This window comes from Protopterus annectens, chromosome 9.part0 (genome assembly GCF_019279795.1).
Source record: "Protopterus annectens isolate FY-2018-M chromosome 9.part0, PAN1.0, whole genome shotgun sequence".
Taxonomy (NCBI): domain Eukaryota; kingdom Metazoa; phylum Chordata; order Ceratodontiformes; family Protopteridae; genus Protopterus; species Protopterus annectens.
Genome location: NC_056743.1, coordinates 897961925 through 897987757, shown reverse-complemented (window position 1 = coordinate 897987757; position 25833 = coordinate 897961925). Strand labels below are relative to the sequence as shown.

At 37.2% G+C, this 25833-nt stretch overlaps 1 protein-coding gene across 1 annotated transcript in view; it reads left to right on the top strand.

Moving 5' to 3' along the window:
* The window catches only part of LRP1 (LDL receptor related protein 1), a 2772300-nt gene that overhangs the window by 1886253 nt on the left and 860214 nt on the right, over positions 1 to 25833 (top strand). Inside the window, exons 48-49 of the mRNA XM_044083629.1 lie at positions 4885 to 4998; positions 24636 to 24785. Coding sequence (XP_043939564.1) covers positions 4885 to 4998; positions 24636 to 24785 — 264 coding nt within the window. The remainder of the gene's footprint in view (positions 1 to 4884; positions 4999 to 24635; positions 24786 to 25833) is intronic.

Sequence of the window (25833 nt, the reverse complement as noted above, 5' to 3'; positions counted from 1 at the left end):
ATATATATATATATATATATATGTGTGTGTGTTTGTTAAATATTTCTCTACTCAGATTACTCAGGGCCAGTGTTTCTTAAGAGAAAGCTAGGTCATCTAGTTATCTGTAGATCAGATTTTTCTCTACATAAACTATTCATGGTGCACCACTGGTCATAACATTTTGGTGGTAGTGACTCCTTATCCTCACTTTTTGACTGGCACTAGAGGGATTCAGCCCACTTCTGTACCATTCCTTACATGCCACTTTGCTTAAGGATAATTTTGAGCGTAAATGGTGCTTTACTGATATCTACTAGCAAAAAAGTGTAGTACACACTGTAGATTGTTTTCGTACTGAGTGGGCCTGCCCAGTAGGATAGAGGCTACATCCTGAACCAAAAGTTTTGTCAACTTTCTAATATGTATCCCATGCTGTGTAGCTGCAGAATCATTGTTTTCATGTCACTGTCATTTCTGCTTCTTTTGGAGGTAAAGGCAATTTTTTTTCATGTTTCTTAGTCATTATTTTGTAGTAAAGAGTCGTCATTTGGGAGAGCAAGGGTTAAGGTGAACATAAATGAGAGGTGAATGAGGGTTTGGGATGGAGCTGTTCTTTTTTTTTATTTTTTTCAAAGTGTAGGTCTGTCAGTGGTAAACCAGTGTTTGAGTGATGAGTTATGATATTTAAGGGTGTGTGTGTTTTTTTTTTTGCTGGCTACACATGCATCTAGTAGTGAATGTGAGGTGGCTTGTTAAGTGTAAATATTAATGACATTTATTTGTGACAAGTGTACTCAGTTTTATGGTACTGTTATTTAAAGTGCAGGACAAATGCATTTCAGTTTAATTTAAGGGATATGATAGTTCTGTTTTGTTTTTAGTGATTTTGGACAGGGAGGCTATTGTCTTTTTCATTATGGGCTGCCACTTTTACAAGTTAGATGTGTGGATAAAATGGCAGCTGTAAATACTTTAGTAGCCACAGTAATTTTTTGTTTTTAGGTTTCGCTTTCTTTTTTAATCTTTATGTACAATGAGAATGCCAGCTATTTTCTTTTTAAGAACAATGTCTGTTTCTACTTCAACACATTTGTTTATGTACTGTGCAGTCCACATGCATGGGGCAGTTTTGGGGGGTACAAGAGTACACTGGCTACTGTTACATCATCTCAAAGGAATGTTATTAATGTAATTCTAAATAGCACCTGTTACTCAGCAAACCAATGTTTACAGTATTTTTAAAGCACATATTATATGAACACTATTAGACCACTAAAATTACCTCAATTTTAGTTCTCTGACATTCCAGCTAAACTGAATTTTTCACCCATTGCTTCTTTTCTTATAATAATTTTAAGCCACCACAAACTTTGTAAATGAAAACTGTTTATTAGTAACATCTAACTTATCTTTACATGGATAAGACCAGCTGTTCATTTCTGCTTATAACACAGTCTAAGTTTTGCATAGACAATTAATTTCATTTATTTTGACTCAGTATCTGTCCTCTGTGGTAGCATTTGTATAATACAAGTCCCATTTTGTCCATTAAACAAATCTTTCCTTTTTTTTTTTTTTCTATTTGTTTAAATTCTGCTCCCTGCCTTTTCCCATCATTTGTTTTTTACTTCGCCGATTGTCGGTATATGCCTTGTTTTCCATTTTCTTGTAACTGTTTTTTTTTTTTTTGCTGCTGTCATTGCTAGGGAAATCAAAGCTTTAACATGTTTTTGTTGTGTCATCTTGCACTAACTAAATAACAGCTTGTCTGTACTAAGGTTTAGTTTTTCTGCAGTATACAGTCTGTGGCTATTTCTAGCTGTAATTTAAATTGTTGATGAGAAAAAATCTTCCCACTGCTATGGTGAAGCTGTCGAATACGATAAACAGCAAAAACAGCGACAGATAGCTCACCTAGGCTAATACTGCAAGTAATAGTTCAAAAACGCTGACCATAACTAACAGTGCACAAATCCTTTAAGAGATAAATTTTAATATTCCACAGTTAAAAAGTAAGAATAAAAGTCCCTTGTGCAATGACAAACGATAAGCGCTTTCGATAAAATCTTCTTCAGATCATTAAGTGGGACGTTTGATCTACTTAAATGAAAACTTTTTTCAATTGATTAACCATTGAGAGTTTGTTCAACTTCTGTATGTCCAATCAGTACTCTTTCTCATACACCTAGTTTAAAAAAAAAATCAGCGCATCTTTAGCTGATCTATTTCTGACACGCCTCTGTGAAGATCCGGATTCATTATCTGAACTTATACTGGATTTTGTTAGCAAATGGAGAATCCAATACACTGTATACTCAAAATAAGCAAATGTCATCACAAATGCTCTTATTTTAAAAGTTTTAATCCTCTCTAAGGGCACAATGTCAATTTAATGAGATAAATTACTTTATTCAAATTAGGACAACATAGTAACAAATGAAATTCCTATTCTTAATTTGAGAGTCCGGTCAACAGTGGGGCATGTAATCGGAATTAAATCATTCGTATTGTGCAAGTAACTTTTTTTGAAATCATCATGTGCTGAATCCAGTTTTTTATTACTTTGGGTCATGAACATACTAGTCCTTTGCATCAGTTCGCACATATCCCCGAGGTAAATCACAAGCAGATCTCCGCTGCTGGTATAATCTGCAAGCAGAAAGTCATACCTGAATTTGTGTGTTTTAACAATCTACATTCACTTTCGAATTTAATTCCTTCTCATTATTCTCTGTAAGATCTATGTCTTAATTTAATGGTAGTTCGGTATTTCACTTGTTCCTGAAATTTAGAAACCATTATCATCTTAAATTATTTAAATGAGGTGAAGACGTCAGCGAATGGCGAGCCTGTTTTCCTAACGCTTGACACAATTGTCCAATCTTCGTCTAAGATTATGCAGTTTCTAATAGGATACCTCCCCTGTTTGTGTAGCCAATCCTAAGTGACCAACATCACTTCGAGTTAGTTCTCTATTGTGGAATCAATCACTCCGTTGATGCATAAAACATATATAACACTTAGTGCAAACATCCATACTTCAACTTGTAACAGGAATCTTTGCATATGCTATGACAAATCCTGGTTCACGCATATCACTTCATAAAAATACTCACGTATTAACTAAGTTGTGTCACTAGTTCGTGGTGATAGCGTCCAGTCACATCTAAGTTATTAGTACAATTGTCCAATCTTCATCTAAGGCTATACAGCTTCCAATAGGATACCTTCACTGTTACATGGCCAATCCTAAGTTACAAGTATAACTTTATGGGAATCCCCAAATAAAAGATGAATGGTTCCATTAACGCATGATGCATACATGACGCTTAGTATGTGTGTCCAATCATCAACTATAGCTGTACGGCTTTTAATAGGACACTCTGCATTAGCTTTGGCAAATCCTGAATCACGCCTATAGCTTCATAGAGCTTCCCAGATATAGGCGGAGTTGTTTCACCAGAGCATAATTATGATATCCAATTAGATCTAAGTTTATGCAACCAGTGCTGATAGAGTTGCACTCTTGTCTTCAAGAAAATTAACTCATGAAGGATAGATTTAAATGTGTTCTTATCATAATTTTAGAAGACAATTCATTTGTATCGTATACTTGTCCATATGTTGTCTGCAGTAAATTGCCACCGCAAATATTGCTTATTATCAGCATCAGGCAACGTCAAATTAATGTCCCATATTGAAACTATCGTCGCCCTGAGTTAATTTCTCATTCTTTAATCTAACAACTCGTGGTAAAAGTTTCTATCTTCCTTCTGTAAATGACAGCAGCTTAACTTCATTACATGGGCACACTGTCACAAAGGCTATAAAGCCTTACAATTGGAGTTGCCATTTCTATATATAACGGTATTGGTAAATCATAGAAGAGGTAGACTAGGTGTTATAAGTAATGAAGATGGGACTTCTGTCTCAACTTTGCACTATCACTAATTAATTGGTTGTCTTGCTTCATATATTAACCGATGGTAGGTCGCCTCATCTTCAAAACTGAATATAATCTTGTTTCTCTGTCACATGATTTTCTTCTTGCCAGTGCTCATTAGTAAGTCTAGCAGCCGTGGCGTGCACTCTGTAGCAGATGGGAAGACAGAAAAATGTACCCTTTCTCTATGCATTTTTTACAGTTATGTCACTGTAGATTTAAGACAAGAGTTGTAAAAAAAAAATGACCCATGAATCTTAACATTAGTAATTACAAAGCTTTCTTATTTTCTTATTGTGCTACTGTGAGGAAGTTGACTGCGCAGCAGCATTGCTGTTAAAACTAAATGAGACGTTTACTGTAGCTAGAATTTGACTTTACATGAGGGAGAAAATCATCTCCCTTGCTGTACTAGTTCAGCTTATGAACACAAGCTGTACTACTTTTCTACATAAGATTGCAGATGTACTCAGAAGTTTCCTTGAAAATATATTCATAGGGAGTGTGGCTGTTAACTGTAAACAATTCTCGTATTCAGGTTGTTTCAAGTGTGTAACTGTGAAAAGTTGTGCTACTCTTTTGGGATTAGACATTAGTACTGGCAGTAGCTATATGTGCTGCACAAACGGTGGCAGCTATGTTGTGAAAGATTAGTGTGATCCCTTTACATGGTAGACCGGAGAGATTACACAGTTGACATTGTTCTACAATACAGTAAAAAGTAGGCTGGCCAGTGCAAATATAAAAGTAGAGATAGTTCTGTTGTATGTGCAATAGCAGGTAAACTGCACAGTGCATCTGTTAATCCTTTGTTTAGTACAGCATTTGGTGAGTGTCGCCTGTGATGCAGCAAATGTTTGTGTAATGCAGGTAGAGTACCCAGCATGCATTTACAGAAAATTAGGTTCTACTCCAGTGAAGGGTAACTGCAATAATTATGGTGTTTGTTTTCTTTGCAGAAACAAGGTGTGCTCAAGATGAATTCCAGTGTTTGGATGGGACATGCATCAAAAATTCTAGCAGGTGTAACCAGAAGATTGATTGTGCGGATGCATTTGATGAAATGAACTGCAGTAAGTATAATTCCAAATGGCCTCATAATCTGTAGAGAGTGGATTAGCAGATGTCCAATCTGTGGTGTTGGACCAGGATTGTAGGCTGCAAACATTGGTTCTGTGTTGCTGTGTGGTTCTGTAGATGGCTTTAGTCCTTGGAAATAATCTGCATTTTACTCTCTAGCATTTGAGTGCTTTGTCTTTCTGAGCTACTCATACTTTATGAAGTGCATTTCTTGTCATTGAAAGAGATGGTATTTTTGCCTAAAGCATTTTTCTACTTCAGACCCAGTGGTAATAACTTACTGGGTCACTTCAAGTATTACTTGACTCCTGTCTGAAATGCTGTCAAATGGACATTTGCCAGTTTATTTTCATTGTTATGACTTGTAGACAGAAAGCTTTGCTTTATTACGTAAAACTGGGTCTCAAATTCAAATAACTCAAAGACCACAGAAGGTCGAGTACATCTGTCTCAGAGGCCTAACTAGGGCGAGACAAAGGGGGCAGCCACCTCAGGTGCAAGGTGTTCAGAGCATGATTGTCAGATGTTGGTTGGTTAGTAATGCAGTAGCAGAATTCATTTCCATTATGCCTTTTCTGAATGTCTGTATGGAAATGATTTGTGATACTGTTTTTGCTGTGAAGACTGAAGCATTTGCTTCAGGGAGTTGTATTTGGTATAAAAGTTGTAGGTAGATGAGCCAGCTGTGGCTTTGTCTTAGCTGAGGAATGTGAAACAGGAAAAAAGCTCAGTTAGCTGGTTGTACTGTGTTAACTGTGACCTTTTTGACAAAGTTGCAGAAAGCAAAATGCAAAAAATTTAACTACCGTAAAGTACAAACCATCAGACAGCCTTCCCCAGTAATGTTTAAAAAAAATAACAGTGGCTTTTACACAGGTTAACATAACTTTGCATCTGGCAGCAAAACATACCCCATAATAAATTGCAGATATTGAAAATATGAATAAAGGGCCTTGAAAAATAGGAACATCCAGTTAAAAATCTGGACATCTAATTACCATAAAATGTGAATACTAAATAGCGCATAACTCTTCCGGCTTCCAGTAGAAGTATAGGATACTACTCAGAAACATGTTTAAAAAACAGGTTGTGGAATGTGATTAGTACATAATTGAAGTAATTTTTTGGGAGGGAAACAAGGCAAGAGTTAAGTGAGTCAAGTTGTTTTTCCACCATAATAAGGTGGTTTAGGATTACAGTACTACATAGTTAATGCTCATATGTGTAACACAAGAAGGACATAAAAAGTCAAAGTGGGGTAATTGATGTTGAAATGAGGTGAGTTCACCAAATAAGAAGACAGGATTTTGGATGAATGCCCTTAAGAAGAAGAATAACCGTAAGTAATGTTTGTAAAGTAGCAGGAAGCATTTTACAAAGTAATCCATCATGTAGACGGGGCATTTTACCAATAGGCATGAGAGAAAGTAAGAGCATAGAAAATGGGCAAGAAGCAGCTAAAACCTAGAGGAAATTAACAAAGGAGCCAAGGTATTGGGTGGTAATAGCTAGATAAGGGAAGGTAAGAGAGTGAGTTGAGACCAAGCAGACTGGATTGGAGACTGCCTTCCCTATTAGTGGTTGATAGCAGAGTATGTAGCAAACAGAAAGTGATAGGGGAATGCTAAATGAAAGATCAGCCCTGGATGAGTTCCCTCCCATCATTCAAAACCGTTCTGAAAGACTTTGTAGCCAAAAGCTGGTTCAATTCCTGCTCACCCCCAGGATAAACTATATCCCTAAATGTGGGCAAGTACCTATTTTTATATTACGTGCCCTTATTCTTCCTTCTTCATTCACTTCTTACTTCTGTCAGTTTCTCTCTAAATATACGACAAGTATGCTTTTCTCTCACTTCATATTGCATTTCCTGTTTGTGTTATACTAACTTACCTGTTATTTTTCTATAAACAGGCTAAAATTTCTCAGTTAAGTCATTGTCATATAACTTGAATCTACTCTTAACCAATGCTTTCATATGTCTAATTTGGTATAATTATTTCAGTTGTATTTGGGTTTGTATTATTTTTAAAGACTGCAAAATTATTCTTAAAATATTTTGTAATACTTTGGGGCTTTTCTCCTCAGGCCTCCACTGAAAATGGGCAAGTTGGACTTTCCTGGTAATTGAATGTCAATAAATAGTTGAGTCTAGAACAGAAGTTGCTGTTAAAAAGGGGATACTTAAATGTAAAATAATGCATGATACATATAAAGACTGAGAAGTGAGCATGGGAAGGCATCTGTATGGCTCCCAAGTATGCAAATAAATCTAGAAACTTTAGGATTTTTGCATGAAAGAGTTTATCTGGATATTTTCTACCCCAGGCAGACTTCAGATATTTTTCTCAGATAACAAATACTGGAGGTATGATGGCAAAGAGAGAGTTCGTTGGGAACATTTTTTTTTAGAAATGTAAGAAGTTGGCAGAATTTAAAAATTCCCAAAAGGTACTTAGAAGTGTTGTGGGAACAAACTATTGTAACAAAAGAATGATCCTTTTAAGCTGGGATGTACAAACTGAATTTCCTGGACATAGGCCTTACTACGATTAATGCTACTGACTGGTGAAAAAGCAATTACTATAAAATGGAACTCAAAATGTAAATCAGCTGTAAGAAGCTTAAAAGAGTTGGAGGGCGGGATGTTTAGAAAAGGGTAGGAGCCAAATTATAAAGAAGTGAATGGAATTTGTGTGAACAACACATGATGAATAATAATCAGGGGGAGTTGGTAAAAATTCAAGGAAGGCAGGACTTGAGCAGTTTGTCATGATGACGTGAATGATAACTACGAAAGAAGAAAAACATGCATGTATACTGTATGAAAATGATAAAGGTTTGTAATGGTTTGTTTTCTGTTCTGTAAATGTATGTGTACCCATATTTTTACCGAATATATGCATACATAATAAAAGTGTTAAAAAAACACCCAGCAACTTCCCAGATGTGTCTCACATCATTGTTTGGAGAAGTTTAGGGGTGGATCAGGGCACAGCTATCAAAAGCCTCCGTGAAATACAGGCTACACACAGTGCTGTGAATCAAAAAGCCTAGCATTTCTCATTGTGGTTTCAATAGTACTTTGTATTTTTACTCTTTTGTAATGTAAGTCATTTAAATCCAGAAAAGTTTTGCAGGTTACATTGAATATTTGTAGACCAGGAACATGGAACTTCTGACTCAAGGTAAACTGCCTAAATATTGTATTATAGGTTCATAAGTATGTACTAGGCTAATAATCACCAGGGTCTTTGTGGCTTCATGTATCATGGGCATTTAATCGGAGGGGCTATGCTAGTTAGGAAGTTTATAGATGTTGTGTGTTGAAGGTATGTTAGTTTGGGCATTACTGTCTGCCTCTATCTATGAGAGACATGGGGACCAGAACTGTGGCGAAATTCAAATTTCCTTTCCATTGGTCAAGATTATGCATAAATAAGGTAAGGGATGGACTGTGCTTCACATGGATGGGAAGCCTGTTCCAGAGCGTGGGGATCCTCTGAGACACACATCTCTGTCTCACCAACATGTCTTAGTTATGTCATAAGCAAAATTTAAATCTTTGGATTTAGTTCTGATGCTGTACATTTTAAAGATGTGCAACAGGTCCATCAAAGCTGGATCCGGGATGCCTTGTTTGCCAGGCATATATTGCCTCTCATTAACCTGTAGGAGACAGAATATAGAGAGAGGGCTTTAAGGCGATTCATGTAGGATAATATATTTGTACCCTGGATTCTCCATTTAAAGAGCATTCCAACTGTTCCATATGTCTGCTCAGGTACGTGCTGATGCAAGTATTATACTCAATGATGGGTCTGATAAGGGCCGAATATAGTGGCACTGTGACTTCCTTGGACCTGGATGCCATGACTTTACCATAAGTTGGGTGACATGGAATGATTTTCTTGCTACTTTGGCCACATGTTGATGAAATGCCAGATTACTATCTACAATATGTTTCCAGATCCCTGATTAGTGGGTCAGCTTTTAGAGGTGTCATTGATGGAGTAATTAGCGTGGGTGTCAGTTCTCCCAAAAGCCACTATAATGCATTTCTTGGCAATGAGTTTTAATTTGTGACTTTGGCACTAGTCATTTCTTTGTCTTAGACCCTCTTGTACGATGTTTGTGTCATGGGGGGAAGCTATGATGGCACTCTATTATTAATCATCTAAGCACTTGGTCAGCCAAAGGCCCTTGACATTAGCCATTACCTCAGAGAAGTCGATGCCAAATAGAAGAGGTCCCAGTATGGAGCCTTGAGGTTACCCCCACTGGTGACCAGTGACTTAGTGGAGGTGGTCTCACCAATTATGACTTCCTAGATCCTGTCTGTGAGACAGCTGGCAACCCATCAGGTTATATAGGGGTTTACACACAGTTCGGCGAGTTTGTCATCCATACCTGAATGGGGTATTGTATTGTATTGTACAGGTCAGGTAGGCGGTATGCATCATTTTCCCCTCGTCCATTGCGTTGGTGACCTTCTAAATGAAATCCACCAGGTTTAGTAGGCATGACTATCCCTTGACAAAGTCAGACTGGGTTGAGTACAGTATCTGAAGATTGCCGATATCTTTGTTGATCATTGTCGTGATAATGTGTTCCATGGCTTTGCATATTAGATTAGTCAGACTAATAGGTCTGAAGTTTCTGGAGTCAGTTGCTTGTTCACCCATGTGAAGTGGGATAACCATTACATTCCCCCTTTCTCATAGTACAAAGCCTGTTTTGAGTCTGTAGTTGATCTGTGACTCAAGTGGTCCTGATAGGTCATGTTTCAAGCTATTTAGGAGGCCCATTGAGGCTGTGTTTTTGGCCTTAGTGAGTGTCACCAGGGCCTGCTCCCTGTCAGTAGTTGGGGGAGTATGCTGGTTAGTATTTCATGGGGGAGTTGGGGGGGTAAAGTTTAAGCTAAATGTGTCGCATCTGTCAATGAAGGTGGTACCGATGTGTGTTGCCTTTGAGGTTTTGGAACTGTAGAAGACCTTGTAGTTGTGAGGCTGTCTTGACCTTATAATTGGCCTCGCTGGACTTAGTCCTCCTAGTTTACTGTCTAGTTTATTTAGAGAGCTCCTATCATTATAGGAGTTGTTGTTCTTGATTTTAGCCATGGCTTTTTTTCTCTTTTGTTTTATATATATATGTATATGTATATATATATATATATATATATATATATATATATATATATATATATATATATATATCCTATTTAAGGGGTTATGATTCCACTAGTGTGATTTGATTTTAAAGTTTGTTTTGGGCTTGCTTCTTGTAAGTACAAAGTCACTCTAAATTCATTTTCATGGTTGTACAGGGTCTCTGTGTCTCTGTGAACCATTCTGCATAGGTTGATGTGAACTCTGGGTTGTGAGGGACATTGAATTTTGACAAACTATGGCTTAATAACATGTAGTTTGCTTTAGAGTAGTTCCTGTTACAGGGTTTCTTGGGGATACCAAGTTGATTTTTATTTTGAAGGAGAGAGCTTTTTGGTTGAAGGATGTGACCAGGAGGGGGCAGTGCTCTCCCATATTGGTGAGTACCAGGTCTAGCATGTTTGAACCTCTGGTGGGTGTGAGGACTATCTAGTCAAGTAAAGCTAAAAATCCTATGTTTACCTGCACAGGTTGTGGAAGCCAGTCATGTCTCTGATTAGAGGTATCACTGTGGAACCCTTTTTCTTTTGCGCAGTTATAGTTACTGGTGCCACATTAGCTTCAGTGGTGAAGCAAAAGTATTCTTGTCCGGCCACTAGGGTGCAAAATTACTTGCTAGACAATTTTCCAGCAGGTTAGGTTTAGTCAAAGAAAGAAAGCAGCCTGGAGAAAATTCATTCCGGATCACTCCTTTTTTCAGTGGTCTGCCTAACTACATTGACAAAGAAATTTCAAGTATTGGGGACCTTTAGACAAATCAACAAATAAAGCAAAACTACAGCAGTAACACTCTAAACAGTTAACTGAAGTGTAAAACAAAATAAATATCTTATCTGCCAAGAATGGCGCAGGATTAACTCAGGACCCTCTCAGAGTATGTCTAAGGCACCAAACAGATGGGAATTCTGGGAAAATGAGCAGGAAGCAATTTGTAGTAAATGAGGTTTGTGTAAATGCAGTACTGGTTTGCTGGGTGGGTACTTAGTATTATGATATATGAAACAATGAAAGTAAACAGGTTACACAACAGACAGTAGCAATGAAAGGAATGAAGGAGGGACTTTGGAAGTCAATTTACTATGGCGGGTGGAAGCCAGAGATGCAGCCTTTTAAAAACACAACAAGAGAAGTCTGGGAGGGTTGGAAAAAAATCCAGACTGGAGTTCTAGTCATGTTGTTAAAATTTCAGATACTTTTAGCATAATATCTCAGTTGGGGCTGGGGCAGACTTGAAGAATGAGGAAATAAACAGTATCAAGGTAAACAGGTACTGGAATGCAACGTTAAACAGGTATATGCAGTTATAAAAAGTACCGAAGCACAAGTCCTGGAGCATAATTCATAGTACTGCCACTACTGCACTGTCACCACAGACTAAGGCACTGCACTATGCAGACATTTACCAGTAACACTGTAATAAATAAAGAAATGAGGCTCAAGTCTGGCATTTGATCACAATCCTGCCACAACTGTGAATCAAGCTACAGTTCTGAGGCCCCAGACTAGGTTCACAATACAAAAACGCTACCTTTTACATGTAAGTCTACTTATTGAAATAGAAATGCAGTATAATATATAAACACTGCTAAAATCTTTCAGTAATATACAATCTATCCGTAACTGCAAATGAAGTTTACAAACTGTGGTCCCAGAAGAAACTAAAGAAATGCAAACCAGATATGTTTTTTGGCTAAAACATGGGCAAAAAGCAGAAAAGTACAAACATGTGTAACTACACACGTCACTATTAAATGCAACTTAACATACATAAGCAGAATTTAAATAAAAGCTTTTTTTTTTTTCCTTCCCTTTTGATGAAAAGCTTGTAGCTCACACCTTGGGGCTTTCCACACCTCTAAAGAGGCTTGAACAAAAGACCCTGGGTGTATGTAGCTCTGTGCTAGGTGTAGCAGACTTGCTAGAGAGGGTCCAATCAAATAAAGCCATTACTGGAGCTCAAGTCCTGTGGTTAGAATTTCAGAAACTTTTAGCTCATGTCTCAATAGAGATTGGGTCAGACTTGAAAAATGGGAAAAAACAGTAGCAAGGTATAGAGAAAGGCACATGAATTCATCTTTAAGCAGGTATATACAGCTGTAAAAGTACTGAATCCCAAATCCTGGAGCAGAATTTACAGTACTGTCTGTAGTGCAATCCTCCACCACAGACTAAGGAAGCAGACTACTGAAATGCAATATTTTTCCCTGTGTCTTTATTTTGATTTCTATGAAAAAATGTCAAAAAAAGTCTTCAACATGTGATGAGCGTAAGTACAAAGAAAATGCTTTGTTCATAACACACTGAGGAATTAACAGAAAAAAGAAAATAATTGGGTGCATCAAGTGGCAAGTGCTATATAACATGAGTTCAATTAATACAATAACAAACAAAAGTACATAACAGTATGGTCTCGGAGATAAAAATGAAAGAAAAACAAGACTAGTAATAATGCTTCTCTTTGTTTACTAATAGGTTCATAGGTAGGCACTAGGCTATTGGCCCTAGGGCCTATATAAGCCTAGCCAAAAAGGTACCCTGAATTTTGCCACCCAAGAAAATTATTTTCCTGTGCCCCTGTCAAGCAGAGCCACAGAAGTGATCCCCGGGGCGAATTTCCTGTTTCCCATCCAATCATCAAGATTTTTCTTGAGTGCTAATGAGGAGCTATGTTTGACATAGATATGTAGTCTGTTCCAGAGTATGGGAAGTCTCTGGGACAGGAATCTATCCCTCCAGCATGTTCTGTTTATTGTGGTGACAAGGTTTAGGTCCCTAGAGCATGTAGCTCGGAGGGATTGGGATTTCTTTAAGTGGAGCATGTCCAACAGCTTTGGGTTTGACATAGCTTTGTATGTTAGGCAGAGAACACCTCTGAGTAGGCGATATGCGATAGAGTAGAGCTGGATTTTTTTGAGACGGTCTGCATAAGGCATCTGTTTCAGGCCAGTAATCCTCTTTGTGAGATATTTCTGTGGCCTTTCCAGTTGTAGATGTCTTGTGAGGTACATACCAAAAGGGGCATTGTACTCTATAATGAGTCTGATGAGTGATGAGTAAAGGGGAACAATGACCTTTTTTTTCTGGATGAGAAACCTTCTGTGATGAGATGTGCCACGTAGAAGGATTTCCTGACCACTGTTGGTGATGTGATTATTAAAGGAGAGACTACTGTCCACCTGTGTCCCAAGATCTCTTATCACACTTTCAGTGTTAAGTAGACTACCGCCTATGTGGTAGTTCGAGTTTAGAGTTTTTACCAAAGGGGATGACAGTGCACTTTTTGGCATTGAGCTTGAGACCATGGGTTTGACACCAGGCATGTGTCTCACTGAGGCCCTTTTGTAGGATGTCCACATCGTTAGGAGTTTTGATTATGGCTCCTAGTTTGCAGTCATCTGTGAACTTCGTTAGCCAAAGCCCTTCTGTGTTAGCCTGTACTTCAGAGAAATAGATACCAAACAGGAGATGACCCAGGACTGAACCCTGTGGTACTCCACTTGTCACTGGTCTGAAGTCAGATTTGGAGTCTGCTACTTTTACAGTGTGGGTTGTTTCAGTAAGCCAGTTGGCAACCCATCTTGTGACAATAGGGTTTTATACCTAGTTTAGTGAGTTTATCTATAATTCCAGAGTGGGGGGTGGTGTCGAAAGCCTTGGTGAGATCTAGATAGGCTGTGTGAACCACCTAACACTCATCTAAGGCTTTGGTGACTGCTTCAAAGAAGTCTATCAGGTTTAGGGGACTTGATCTGCCTTTTACAAACCCGAACTGTGTGGGGTCCAGAGTTTGGAGATTACCAATGTCTTTCTTTATGAGTTTCATGATACGTTCCATGGCCTTGCAGACCAGGCTCATCAAGCTGTTGGGGCAGTAGTTCCCAGGGTCTGTCGTGGTTGCCCCATTGTGGAGTGGGATAACTGTCGCAGTGTGCCATTCAGTGGGCACAAAGCCTGAGGTGAGGCTATGATTGAACATGGTACTTAGGTGGGGTGCCAGTTCATTCTGTAGTTTGTGTAGAATGCAGCCTGGGATGTTGTCAAGTCCCATGGATGCTGTGGTGTTGGCTTTGGAGAGTGAGGTTTTTACCTGTGCAGCCATGATTACAGGAACTTTGCATTCTTCTGGTATAGAGATGGACCCTTTAAGGGGTGAGAGGGGGGGTAAAGTTAGCACTGAACCTATCTGCCAGGATGTTGGCAATATCAGTTGGTTCTGTGTATTTAGTGCCATTGTGCTGTAACTCAGAGAAGATCTGAGTGTTGTTGTTGAGATTCTTCACATAGCTATAGAGTGCTTTCTGGTTATCTTTAGAATCAGTGGCAATTTTGTTTTCATAACTAGCTTTGGAGGATTTTATGAGGGATCTCTGCTTCTTACTGAGGCTGACGAAGAGAGTTCATCCAATCATGGGAGTTTACACTTATTTGCAACAGTTTCTTTCTTCTGTTGTAGAGTTTGTTTATGGCAGAAGACCACCAGATTGGCTTCCTTTTTTTGGAGGGATAGCATCTTGGTTCTGTTAGGATAGCACGATCCATGCACTCGTGTAAGTGCTTAGAAAGTGTGTAGTATTCAGCAATCATACCTCTATTGTCCATCTGCATGGGTGTTGTGAAGTTTGTCACTTGTGTCTTAAGAAACGTGAAATTGGCTTTGGAGAAATTTTTTACCGTTGTTTCCCTAATGGGGGTGGATGTCTAGGGTGATTAGCTTGTGATTGGATCTGACCAACTTGGAATTGACCTCTGGTGTGGAACACCGTTTGCCCATGTTGGTAATGACTGGGACTAGGATATTGCTGCCCCTGGTGGGGGTGTGGATAAGTTGTTCCAAGATGTTGGAATTTATGAATTCCAGAAGATGTTGAGCAAAAGAGTTGGTACATAAGTAGTTTTCCCAGTTAATGGTGGAATAGTTGAAATCACCCATTATTAGGGTGTTGGGTTGTACCCTAATATTTTCCAGTGCATCAAGAAAAGAGGAGTGGGAATCCTGGGGCATGGTGGGGGGTCTGTAGCAAGCCACAATTTGGATTGTGGTCTTACCCAGAGTTAGTTGCACTTGGATAATCTCGGACGCATTATGCTGAGCAACTAGCTTGGAGGTGTGGACATCCTTAATGAATATGGACACGCCTCCGCCTTTAGTGTCTCGGTCCGGGTTAGGTGGCTGAAAGGTGTGGTATGAATTATAGCCTGGTAATGCAGGGGTGCTCTCTGGAGCTGTGAACCAGGTCTCTGTCACTGCACAGATGTCAATGTTCTCTATTTTAAGGAGTGCCTCGAGTGAGTGCATTTTGAGGTTTAGACTTCTAGGATTGAGTAGTGTTACCCTCAGATTGTGCTTGCTTGTACCTGTTATAGTGGTGAATTTGTCATTTGAACCTTGCCAAAAAAAAGGCACTGTAGGTGTGGGAAGAGCCTTAGCCAATATCCGGAATCCCAATGGTGACAGGTGCAGCCCATCTCTGGCAAAGCATCGTGGTCTGTCGATCATGTCATCCCAGACAGACAGATACTGGATTCCTTTAAAATAACACCAGAAGCTTAGCCAATTGTTGAAGTCCATCATTTTGTCCTTGTACTGTGGTATCATTCTGGGTGATGGCAGGATGCTACTCAGGGCTAGGGTCATACCTGCCTCAGCTTAATATGTGGATGTGTCTAGTTGAAATTATTGGAGTATGTGGTCAAAAAGTAAGACCAGCACCGGTAGAGTTTTTAGTAGAATGTAGAACAGAAGCTGTAGTAGGCCATATAAAATATTGCATGATAACTATAAGAATCAGAGGAGGTTAAAAAGGATTGGGAAGAGAGATTGGATAAGCAATTCACAAAGAAGCAATGGGAGGATATATGTGTGTCTCCCAAATATGCGACAAAATCTAGAAGATTTAGGATTTTTCTTAGATATTTTTATACCCCAAGTAGACTCCAGAGAATTTTGCATGAGGTAGACAGCAAATGTTGGAGGTATAACGGGGAAGAAAGAGGTAATTGGGAATGTATTTTCTAGGAGTGTGGTGAGCTTGGCAGACCTTGATTCCCTGCGGGATGCACTGTTGGAGATGCTGGGTGGGCAGATTGGTGTGACAAGGAGATGATTTTTCTGAGCTATGATACAGAATTGGAATTGCCTAGACGTGGTAATTATGACGGCTGCCAAAAAAGCAATTGCTAGAAAATGGAAATCAAAACTGAAACCAACTATACTAGAATAAGTGAATATAGTAACAGCTAAAACAACTGGAACTGAGATCTTTAGAAAAGGGTAGGAGCAAGTTACATAGGAAAAATGAGAATTGTGGGAACAGTACATACAGGGGAGGAATGAGGTTTAAAATAAGGCAGGACTTAAATGAGCTATGTAATGTTTGACTGAAAATGATTGGGTTGATTATAAGTGATGTATAATGTTTGCTTTTGGGAGTGTGTCAGTATGGTTTGTGATGTAAAATGCTTGCAACTAAGACTGTGTCTATGTGGATTGTTTTCATATATATACATGTATGATTTCCTATGTCATAAGTGATAGTCAAGATGTTTCTTGTTTAAAAAGGCAGGAATTGAATAATTTATGTAGTATTGCTTGCTTAGATCGTATGGTATATATAGCAGTATATGTTTAGTATAATGTTTGCAAATTTGAACTTGTTAATATTTTGGTTGCTTTTATATAAATGTAAATTTGCTTGTGTCACGTGATAATTAAGTAAAGGTGTTAAGTGTTTTCTGCAACTGTGTGTAGTAAGAGCATTTGCTTTGGTTGCTAACTATTAATTGTATATATTTAATCACTGCATGTTTAAAGCCATCCCATGAAGCATTTGATCTGTAAAGCCAATTTTATGAGATATATAGCTTCATAAATAGAAAAAGGTAATTAGGGTATGTAGTTTTTGTTTAGATAGCCCTATATGGGGAATGTGTAAAATAGTGAATTCCCAAGACACAATAGTCTTTTTGTACCCCATTTTTTCAAGTCTGGCCCCTTAGTGAGCAAGATAACTTATATGAACATTTACAGCTCCAGAATATATGCAAAATGTCAGCTGTTTGGTCTTGACAGTATAGACAGGAGAAGATGTGGAATAATATTTATTGAGTTTGGCAGGCGTTAAATAGGCATTTTTAACCATCATGAATAGGGTATTACATGAGTGTTTAAAAAGGATTAGTTTGAAAGAATGCTGTATTAATAGTGATTTCTGGTTACACTGAATTGCAGGTTGCATCATGGACCAGTAGTCTGAGTATAGGATATTATCTTACTATTTAATAGCTATGATTTAGTTAGGGTTCCTATTATATGATCAGAGACACATTCCTTCGAATGCGTCTTGATCGAACTTGAAAGCACGATACAGCAAATTAGTGAAATGGCAAATTACCGATTTCGTTCCCTGGGAAGGAAATCGCTTGGCTGCCTCCGATACTTTGCCGTTTTTGTCACTGTTAGCAATCTTGGAGTTGGTATATTTAAATAGGGGGTGTGGGGGAGGCATAGCCCCCCACTTTGTGTAATGTTTTAAAGTTTTTATTTATTTATTTTTGTGGAACAGTGATTTTTTTTCCCTTGGAAAAAAATTGCTGTTCTAAGTGTTAGGATTGTAAGCTTTCGCTTACATGGGTCGATAAATCAGCGTTCACTTTAAGTGTTTGCTGATTTAATTTAGACCTTTTATTTATACATATTTGTTAACATTTTTTTTTAAATGTGGACATATTCCATAACTCCTTAAAGAGATTTATATTATTATTGTCTATGTTTAGATATTCTAATAGGGTTGATGTCATTTCTTTATAGCTTTTCAAAAGGTTTAATGCAATTCTGCGATTATTAGTAAGTGGTTGCAAAATGTTAAAAGGAATTTAGATTTAGTGATTTGATAATATTTTGCAAGATAGCCACCATATTTTTTAGGCAATTATTTAGTTTGATTCTACCCATATTTCCTTTGAGGAAGGGTAGGGCCTTAGTGTTGATTTTGAAACCAGTTAACTAGATTATACCATATTTTTACCCAAATAGGGCTCCATTTTGTTTTAGTTGGACAATAATCAGAAATTGCTATAGTTCTAGCATTTATTATGTCGTAATAGAGTTTAAAATACGGGAGACCCAAACCACCAATCTTTTGGGATAAATCAATTTTTGATAGCTAATACAGATCAATTTGGGTTCCCAAAGAAATTTAGAAAGATTTACATTTAAGGTTTGAAATGTTTTTAGGATATTGTATTAGTTGCATTAAACTGAAACAGTAATCAAGTAGTAAGTTCATTTTAGTAATAGCCACCTTTGACAATAGAAGGAGTTTTAATTTTTTCCATGTGAGGATATCCTGTTCAGTCATTGTCCAAAGCTTTGTTAAGTTAATCTGTTAAAACTTTTTTGGATCAGGGCAAAAAAATATACCCAAATATTGCAAAGTATCATTTAACTTTAACCCAGACTCTGGAAAGTAATTAAGTTATAATTTGGGTTTAAAGGAAAAATGGATGATTTATTCATACTGAGTCTGTAATTATCCAGAAAAAATGTGAACTTCTAATACTGCTAAAACCACACTGAGGGAGCAAAAACCACTGTAAAATCCAGTATAGATCCAGTGCTCTTTATTGTAGGTAAGTGCTTTCGCAACCAGCATTTGATAAGGTAAAGTAAAGATTTAAGTCATCAGCAAAGGCCATTAGTGCAAGCTTTATTTTATTTATTGTAGGAAGATAGTGAAAAGTTCTTTGAACTATAAGAGGGAAGAGCGGTTCTGTATAGATATTAAATAGATATGGGTATAATGGGCAACTTTGTCTTGTTCCATTAATAATTTTTATTGGAAAAAAGCAATTTTGTTAATATGTAAAGTTGTGTGTGCATTTGCATATAGAATTTTAATTTGAGTTAATAAAAGTTTGTGTAGACTAATGCGGCATTATTGAAAAGAGAAAATCTAGGTTGAGTCGGTCAAAAGATTTGGAAGCATCAAGCGCAAGTGTGAATATCAAATTATTATTTTGACTAGATAGAGAAATCAGAATGTCCAGAGTTGATGTATGGTCACGGGTTTATCTACCCTGAAGAAAAGCTCAGTTAGGTGAAATTACAGTTGTTAGTAGCGGTTTCAATCAGTTTGCCAATAATGATGCAGATATTTTAATGTCTAAATTTATAACTGAATTTGGTCTATAATTTGATGGGTCTTTCATGTCAGTATTTTCCTTTGGAATAAAGACTGATTTAGAATTGTTTAAGTACAGGTCTGTTGTACCATTTTCTTTAACGTAATTGAATAGACGCAATAGGATTTTTAAAATCTTTTGACTAAATGTTTTACCCATCAGGTCCAAGGGCTTTGCCTGCCTTAAGATTATTTATTATGTATAGTATTTCTTGTAAAGTGAAAGGAGCTATAAGAAGATCTTGACTTTGGTTAAGTTAAGGGAAAACTGTCTGTTTTAGAAGTTGATCTTTTTCTTAAGAAGTAATTGATAAGTTTTGCTCTCCATATGTTTGAGAATAGATTTGTTCAAAAATCTGAATAATCTCAGTATTTGAGTTGAAAGTCTTATTTTGGTATTTAATTTCAGTTATTTGTGGATAAGATTTGTTAATATTAATCATTTTTGCTAGTATTTTTGATGGAACTTGTGTCCATTCAGAATATCTAGCCACCATTTTCATGTTGTTGAATGATACTTGCTTTGTATAAAGTAGGTAAAGTTCTTTCTGAATATAATTTTTTTTTCTATTGTAGAGCTATAATTTCTGTGAGGTTCTTATTCAAGATAGTTGATTTTTCCCTTCTGTGTTACTTTGACCTGTAAATTTTTTTTTTTACAATCTTTTTTATTTTCTTTCGGCTGTTCCCATTAGGGGTCGCCACATCTGTTTCCATTTCTTCCTGTCCTCTGCATCAAATGAGATATGCGGAATTTTTTTTTACAATAAGTTGCTTTATTGATAAGTATGACACTAATTTGGGCCTTAGCAGCAGCCCGTTGTATTTCAAAAGGAGTATGAGAACTAGGAGGGATGTTCTTATGCTCATAAAGTACCTCATTAATTGCCTTAACAGTATCATCTTTCTGAAGTAATGAGGGGTTAAGAGTCCAGTTATAACTTTTCTCAATAGTGTTTGTTGTACTGGACCAATTAATGGTAAATGTTTATTCTAGAATGGTCCGGAAAAAAAAAACTTGGTTCAGTTAATGTTGTATCTCAAAAATATTTCTAAGATTAAGAAGTCTGACCTCGTCCAAATTTTATAGTAATGTGAGTAGAAAATAAATTTCTCTTGATACTTTATTTTTCTTCTGAAAGTTGAGGAGGTCAAATAAATTAAAATCCGTTTTTAAGTTATAAATAGCTATTGAAGCATGTGTGTTATATGATTTATTTCTACTAGTCCTGTCAGACGTAGGATCAGCAACTGCATTCTAATCTCCCCTAAAATATAATAATAGGGAGTTGGCTTAGTACAGGGTGCATACAAGTTCAGTAATAGTACAGTGTTTTCAAGAAGTGTTATTTTAAGACTACATAACACCATCCTTGAAAGATTTTTTGAGAATAATTGCAACCCCACTGCTATTTGATTTAGTGCCTAACTTCAACTGTAGTCCCTATCCACTTTTTATTCAGCTCGAGTCCATTGACTGAACATCATTTGAGTCTCCTGAACAAAAATTATTTCAGCCTTTGATTTAAATGCTAAGTGGAAAAATAAGCTTCTTTTCTGTTTCATTTGTATACCTTTCACATTCCACGAATCAGTTGTCCACAGTAACACTCCCATTAAAATCGTACCAGTGGACGGTGAAAGTGTCTTAAGAGACCGTAAGAACTATTTTTTTTAAATGTAAGAAAAGTAAAACATTGCACTCTGCTCTTCCTACTACCAACCTGTGCCTAACCACACTTAAAAAGAGCCAGGAAGAGAGTAAACTTAGTGTATAAAGAACCATATAAGTTAATAATATGTTCTTGCATCCATATGTGTTCCTACATTTTCCAACATATCTGAAATTCATTTTAAAAAACACTTTTAAGTAGCTCAGAAGTAGCATGACTACCCCCAAAAACTCTGCAAAAACAAGTCTCATAGCCCCCTTATGAAGTGTTAACTTGAAGTATATAGAAAAAAGCAGCAAGCAAGTATTTACATTTGAACAGTGACTAAAGCAAATACACAAATAATTTTAGTAGAACAGATGACATTTAATCTGTTGGTTTCTTCTACTTTCTCTGAATGATAAAATCAGTAACAGTATTTTATAAGTGATAAAGACATATGCAGTTTGAAAGCAAGGGCCAGCTTTAATGCTTTCATTCTCATAGAATATAGCTCTGAGACATGAGTACCACAATATGGTAAGATGGCGGAAGTGTATTGCATAAACTCTGATGAGTATATATAGAACCCAAGAGACCTTCTGACCATTAAAAATGATGGTTAGCACAGACATAACTCCAATACAAAATACATATGTAGTTAAACCCATAATTTGTCACAGAGGTACAATTATTTAGTTGGCAAATCATGGAAATCAGCGTTTACTGTATATCCACTGATATTCAGTATGTGGTCATAAGATAGTGTTGATAATAGACAGACTCCCTTTAAGACCAACTTAATGCTAACGTTCACATAGAAAAAATAGCTTGAGTACATGACAGCACTTTCACAGGTGTGTGTATTGTAGAAACACTGTTATGTATAAACAGACCTCCGGCGACCATCACAGTCAAAGTGTAAAACCAGAACAGATGATAGTGAAATATAAAACACATCACATATATTATTTTATCCCAAACATACAGTAGTTTATTTCCATGACATTCAGTATGTGGACATCAAATGTTATTAACAGGCAGACTTCATCCAATACCAACTTAATACGATCTTTCACATAGAAAGAATAGCTCCAATACAACAGAGTACTTTCACAGGGACCCCTGATGAAAAATGGAAGAAAGTGCACTTTAAACAACACTGTCATATATCAACAACCCCAGCGACCACGCGGTCATTAAGAATGTAAAACCAGTGCAGACAGCACTGAAATACAAAACACATTTCATATATTATTTTGTCTCAAACTTACAGTTCTTTGGTTAACACAATTTGGTTTCCATCATTACCTGTATGTCCATTAGTATATGGTTTGTGGTCTTATAAATGGTTCAGCAGTCAAACTTCATTCACACATCTCATTGAAAGCATTTATGAAGGCTTGTTTTGCGTCTTGGCGTGACAGTGACTCCACAGAGTATTTACTGCTCGTCTCCTGGAATACCAAAGCAGAGTGTTCTCTCATCTGAAACTTGATTCCACTCACAACCAGAAATGCACAAAATGGTGTTTCTGTTGATCCTGTTTGATTTGGTATGGTAAACCCTGAGGGAAAATAATTTTGTGTTTGTACCAAGTTAGTGCCTTTTTCAGTTTGGCAGCCTATAAGATTTTAAAGGCATCTTGGTAATTTGATGCTCATGTATACCTGTCTCCGTTCGTCTTATGACTGTGGTGTGGTTAGTATATAATGTGCTCTCTTGCAGTAATGATCTGGTTGGATTCAGCTTGATTTTCCAGGAGGCAGACTATAATTTGGTGTAAAACTTCTGTTAGTTTTGACTGTTCGTATTTTTCAGGTATTCCTCGTACCAAAATGTTTGTTCTGCTTCTTGAGTCTAGGTTTAGGATTTTTTGTTGCAGTTCCTGAATGGTTTTCATATTAGATTGTCATGTTTCGAATATCTTATTTGGTTTTTATTTTGTTTTCTAATGTTTTAGCTTCTGTTTTTTCTAATCTGTCTGCTGTAAAGTTCATTGTGTTACCAGAAATTTGCAGTTGGTCTGATAGTTCTTGAATTACTGATTGTAATGGTTGTAGCACTGAAGTCTTCCAAGTCCGGGAAATGTTCTGCTTTCAGTTTACTTATGTCCTTTTGGCCTTCCAGTTGTCTTGTAGTTCTCGGTCGGTTGGATATTTCCTTTTCTGGAGTAGCTGTAGATGAGAATTTGGATTTAGATATTTGGAAGTCCCTGGTATCAGTTTCATTTGCCATCCTGATAGTAACATTGGAAATGTATGACTCCTCGATTTTGTTAAACTGTTACATCAGACTTTCATCTGGGAAGTCATCTACACCTCGGAGGTAAATCTCTACATGGTTATCTATTTGTTGTTTTCTTTCTTTTTTTTTTTTTCATCATTTTTTAAAGCCTTCTGGTTAGCGAGTGGTTTAAGCTAACCATTAAAGTAATTTTGTAGCTTAAATGCCATGTTTCGGCTGATGTAATTGTCATGTCCCTGACGTTTTTGTCAGATCCAAGCTAACACAATGTTCACAGGACAGCTGCCATCTGACTTCCTGAAATACAACTGTAAGCAGGTATATACAGCTATAAAAAGTACGGAAGTGCACATCCTGAGGCAGAATTCACAATACTGCCACTATTGCAATCCCACCACAGACTAAACCACCAACCTACTGGAATGCACTGGACTACTTGGACTCCTTTCTGCTTGTTCAATAGCTTTTAATTTAAATTATCTAAAACTAAAACAGTCAGTCAGTGATAAAGCAAACCCTGGCATTTTGGTTTGTTCAGAAAATGGCAAAGGTAAGAGTTAGTTGTTATAGGCCAGTACTGTAAACCACTATGCATGACTTGAGAGATTATATACATTAACATTTAGTTCCAAATACTGATGTTTTTATAGTGTGGAATCCCTTTTTCTGTGCCGTCCATGGCATCTCAGAGTCTGCACATCTTTTGTAAGAGGTTGGACCTTTACTCCTTGGGATTGGTGAGCTGTATGCCACTCACTCACATTCACCCTACACACTTTGTTTTCCTCTAACACCTTAGTAACTACTTGAACTTGGGTAATTTTGATTGCTGTCTAAACTCCATCCATGTATTCAATGGTACCAGGCTGCTGAGAGCTATTGAATGGAAATGTATTGGCCTAGTATTGAAAATGCAGTTTTGGTTCTTTAGCCTTTTCATCGTAAACTGTTAATTGATCATCTGGTTTCTACCCTGCAGGATGGACTTGAAACCATCAAACCGTGTAAATTTTTTCACTTTTAATCACTTTTGCCTAATTCGTATAAAGCCATCTCTTTCATGTACTTGTGGGTTTGTTTTGCTGAAGTGCTCCCACTTTTCTTACTCTTGTAGCTTAGGTTCCAAAAGTCTGCATATTGGCAAAGGACATTTGATTTATCAGTATCACACTAGTAATGGATCAGATTTTTTTGTTATTTACATTTGTGTAAATGCACCGCTGATGATTACTTGTTTTAAATTTTCTTTGAATGCACAGTGTCTCAATAATACAGCTTCTGTTCTCTGAGTTGTAGATCAGCAATTTTGTCAACTTAATTTTGATTCATATTCTTTTTGTCATTTTATGTTTATAATGCATATGTATATTTATTTTCTTTCAAGCTGAAACTGATTGCAGCAGTTATTTCCGCCTGGGAATAAAAGCCTTGAACTTCACAAAATGTAAAAACACATCCTTGTGCTATGCTCCGTCCTGGGCATGTGATTCTATTGATGACTGCGGAGACAACTCAGATGAACTGGACTGCACTTGTAAGCGCACCATTTTTACTAATTGATGAAGTGATTATTCACAAGAACTCTAAATGTTGGCAATCTTGTCAGCAGTTTCTAAGTTCATTCAGGCCTTTGGTTTGTATTGTACATTAGTTTCTCTCTGGGAATATATCTTGTTGTAGCCCTATCTTTGGTCTGAGTGGGTGACAGCACTTTACAATTAGTGTATTGAAAATGCATTAATATTAACAAAAATTTTGCTTAGCTCATATATTACCTGGTAGGAAAAACATCTTTTATTTCCTTACACCTCACTATTTGAACCAGTAGCTTTAGCGAGAGATGCACTAGTTTTCTGTTACTCATCATCTGAGCTGTATCTAGTTCTTAAAGGATGTGTGTTTGATAACTGATCAACTTATTATGCAGTTTTCTACCTGGCTAAAAATTTGCATTCCCTAGTTATCCATTAGAGTAATTGTAAGGTACATGGTTACATCACTAATGACCTGACTTCATAATGTGCTTTGAGGAAAATTGGTAAGCAGCTGGGAAGAAGGAAATAGAGTGGTCAGAGGCTGTTTTTTCCTTTGGTGGAGGAGGTCACTTCATAGCTGCCACCTGGCAGATGTTGAGTGTAGGGAAATTTAGCATCACTAAACTTGTGGTGCATTCCGAGTGCATATGGAGGGGTGGGATGTGCACAGTAATGAATGAGTATGGCTCCATTTCACGTCTTGTAACAAGTCCATAATGCTTTTACATGCAAAGCTTAGGGGGAGTAGCTAAGGTGTGCCAAAATGGAGGTTTTTTGAAGACTTTTCCCTTCTAAAGTGTTCCAATCACTGTGTGGACCCAGCCCCAAGGCATTTGTTGAGGAGCAACTTAGCTTTGTGGAGTGACGTGACAATTGCCTTTACTTTTCTTAGGGGCTGGATGTTAATTTGTAGGAATGTTAGTTTTGCCTGATGTGAGGAGTGCAGTAGACATGTCATCAAATATTAAAATACTAATAGTAATTCTTTATCATCTAAATTCTAAAGGGTGTAATAGTGAATGCTATTTATCAACTAAATACTGAAAT